The sequence below is a fragment of the Hibiscus syriacus genome, unplaced genomic scaffold, assembly GCF_006381635.1.
Source record: "Hibiscus syriacus cultivar Baekdansim isolate YM2019G1 unplaced genomic scaffold, ASM638163v2 tig00109957_pilon, whole genome shotgun sequence".
NCBI classification, from domain to species: Eukaryota; Viridiplantae; Streptophyta; class Magnoliopsida; order Malvales; family Malvaceae; genus Hibiscus; species Hibiscus syriacus.
The window spans coordinates 2,574,449-2,577,349 of record NW_024062539.1 but is presented as its reverse complement, the minus strand read 5'-3'; the positions used below and the strand labels follow the sequence as shown (position 1 = coordinate 2,577,349).

Here is a 2,901-nt window from a genome sequence, read left to right as displayed (position 1 = left end):
TTAAGAATCTGAGATTTGATTGTACGGGGGCATTGAAGCCTGATGGGCTTCTCTCTCAAACCATTTGGAATAAGGGAAAGAAGTGCCCAGGTGAACGGCGAGAACGTCTAGATAAGTAAATGACCACGGCCAGACAGTTTTTGTAATTGGTGGTGAGAATGGTGAAGGTACACAAAATGATAGCTTTGGTGCAGATGAATCCACAATATCTGGTGATTCTGCCAAATTCTTTGCTTGAGAATAATCAGAAGAACGTGTTGAAGACCATCAAAAGGGGTATAACAGGATATAGGATAAAGAGACGATACAAAAGCTAAAAGCTTATTCAACTATTGTGACTTACCTCAGTGGAATAATTACTTGCCCTTGATATGTCTGAAGCAACAACACAATAATATCAAACACAAACAATAATAGCAAAGCGCGAACTGTTAACAAGCCCCATTGCCAAAAGCTGCATTGGGAGAACAAAGAATAGGAGTAGGGAACCGCATATAACTAATAAATAAATAAACACAATCAAGGGACTAGAGTCAAAAAATCGATTTTTTCGACTCGACTCGATAAAACTTGAATCGAATTAACTTCGAGTTGTAATTTCATAAATTTAACTAGACTCCAAAAAAATTCAAGTTCAAATCGAGTTCTAAAATACAACTCGAATAACAACTCTAATAACTCAAATTTTTAGTAATTAATGGATTGATTTTCAAGTTTGAGTCGAGTCCCTCGACTCTGTATTTGAAAAAAATATAAAGAAATACATATGAATAATATATAATTATAAAAATAATCATTTAAATTGGAATAAAATAATATCATAATATCATAAATATTTACAATTAAATTTAAACATAAACTCGAAAATTCGACTCGAATTGACTAAAAAAATTTCAAGTCTAGTTCGAGTTGTAAAATAAGACTCGTCAACTCGAAATTTTTTGACTCGACTCGACTCGATCAAACGCTCACCCCTAAACACAATGTTTTATGTTCATTCATATGATATACTAAATTCAACTACTCAATACCATGCAATCCTGCACGCTAAAGGTGCATAGTTGGAATTAGACGAACGTTAGTCTTCTGCGTACAAGAGGTAAAATTATATATGAAAAAATTTCCAGACAATGAACATAGAACATAAGTTCTAAGCAAAAGTTCACTGAAATCTCATGTACAGTCAAGAATAATGATAAGTTAATTTAATATTAGCAAATAAATTTACCTGAAGAGGGGATCATCAAATTCCTTCCACTAACTTCATGAATTGGCGATATTTGAGAAGTGTGTGTTTCATAGTTCTCAATCTCAAGTGCACTTCTTTGATCGGAAACTTTACGCCTACCAGAACCTAATGTCCCTCTCCTCTCCATGCTAACATTTCTGCTAACTCAATTAGACATCTGATAAGAAGGCTCTTCTATTTCATCAGCCACACATCTTTGATTATCCCGGTGGAGACTCCATGAAGGCGAACATGTCAGAATTCTATGCAAAGTCTCACCTCCAGAGCTCGTCGGAAGGGTTCTTTCCCTGGCAGCTACACAATAAGCTGACCCCAAGATCACTCATATACCTAAAAAAAAATACTATCACAACAAATTCACACCACCGATTCATGAAACAGAAAACACAAGGTGAAGTTGTTAGATTTGGCTTGAAATTAAGTTGGCAAGTTGAAAATTTCATCTTGGTTGGTGGCCAACTTATTGAAAATTTCATCTTGATTGGTGGCCAAACTTTGAACATGTGAATTTCATATTTGGTGGCTAACTTGTACACATTGGAAAATTCTTTGGTAGGTGGCTGAAGACATCAGATTTTGTCCTACCAACCGAGGAGTCTTCATGTAACCAACAAAGAAGAGTTGGATTAGGACTCAAATACTAGTCTAAAATAGGGTTTTTTTAGTACTATAAATAAGCATTGTAACTACCACACCAGAACACACACGAGTGACACAAAAGGAATTCCAGAAAAATACAAGAAAAGAAAAAATGATTTCGAGGCTATTGTAAACGATTCGAAGTAATAAAGGTAAAAGCTTTTTTTTACCTTTCGTTTGTTTCTCTTTACTCTTCACTTGCATACGTTGTTAATCGCGTTTTCTTTGCTGGAGAACCCCAAAGACAAATGTTTTAGCCAATGACCCGGAAGGAGTTTTTCGAAACTTTGATTTCAGATCTACGTTCCCTAGAGGCTATTTCGCAAAAAACAAATTACATTTTTGGAATGAGGGTGCGAAATTCTATTAAAAAAAATGAAAACTTTTTTATTTTTGCCGATTTTAATCTTCAATGTTCTTTGACATTTGCCCACTGATTTATCTTTTATTTCAATTTAATCCCCTACTAATATCATATATGTTTACTTATATTTCCATTATTATCATTTTTTATTTCATTTATACTTTATTTTTTATTTATATATATATATATATATATATTTACTTTGATTTTCATATTCTTTATAATTTCTTTTATTTCTTTTTTTATTTATTACTATTTTTTTATTTTAATACTTATTATTACTATTATTTTTTTATACCTTGTTTATAAGTTGTTATATATATATATATATATTCATATAACTAGTATTATTACTATTTATTTTTGCTATTAACGTATATATTTATATTTTTATAATAATCATTATAATTGATATTACTATTTTACTTTTAACTTACATTTTTTTATTTATTTTATGTGATTGCTTTTTCTTTTCATTTATTTTCTATTTTTTTTGTATTTTCCTCATTATTTTTATTGTTTTTTTTATTATTAGATTCGTTACGTTATTTTTTTTCTTGTTTATTTTTACTTTTACTTATTTTATTTTCTTATTTTTTTTATCTCATTTTGTTTATCCGTGTTATTTATGTGTTTTCTTTGTTTTATT

At 30.5% G+C, this 2,901-nt stretch overlaps 1 protein-coding gene across 1 annotated transcript; it reads right to left on the bottom strand.

The window, feature by feature from the left end:
- LOC120211033 lies at positions 1-1,469 on the bottom strand. Its single transcript, XM_039209656.1, has 3 exons — positions 1,229-1,469; positions 344-375; positions 1-234 (listed from the first exon to the last, which is right to left on the bottom strand). The coding sequence occupies exons 1-3, from the start codon at positions 1,374-1,376 to the stop codon at positions 1-3; spliced, it is 414 nt and encodes a 137-aa protein (XP_039065587.1). The 5' UTR covers positions 1,377-1,469.
- Positions 1,470-2,901: the final 1,432 nt, after the last annotated feature.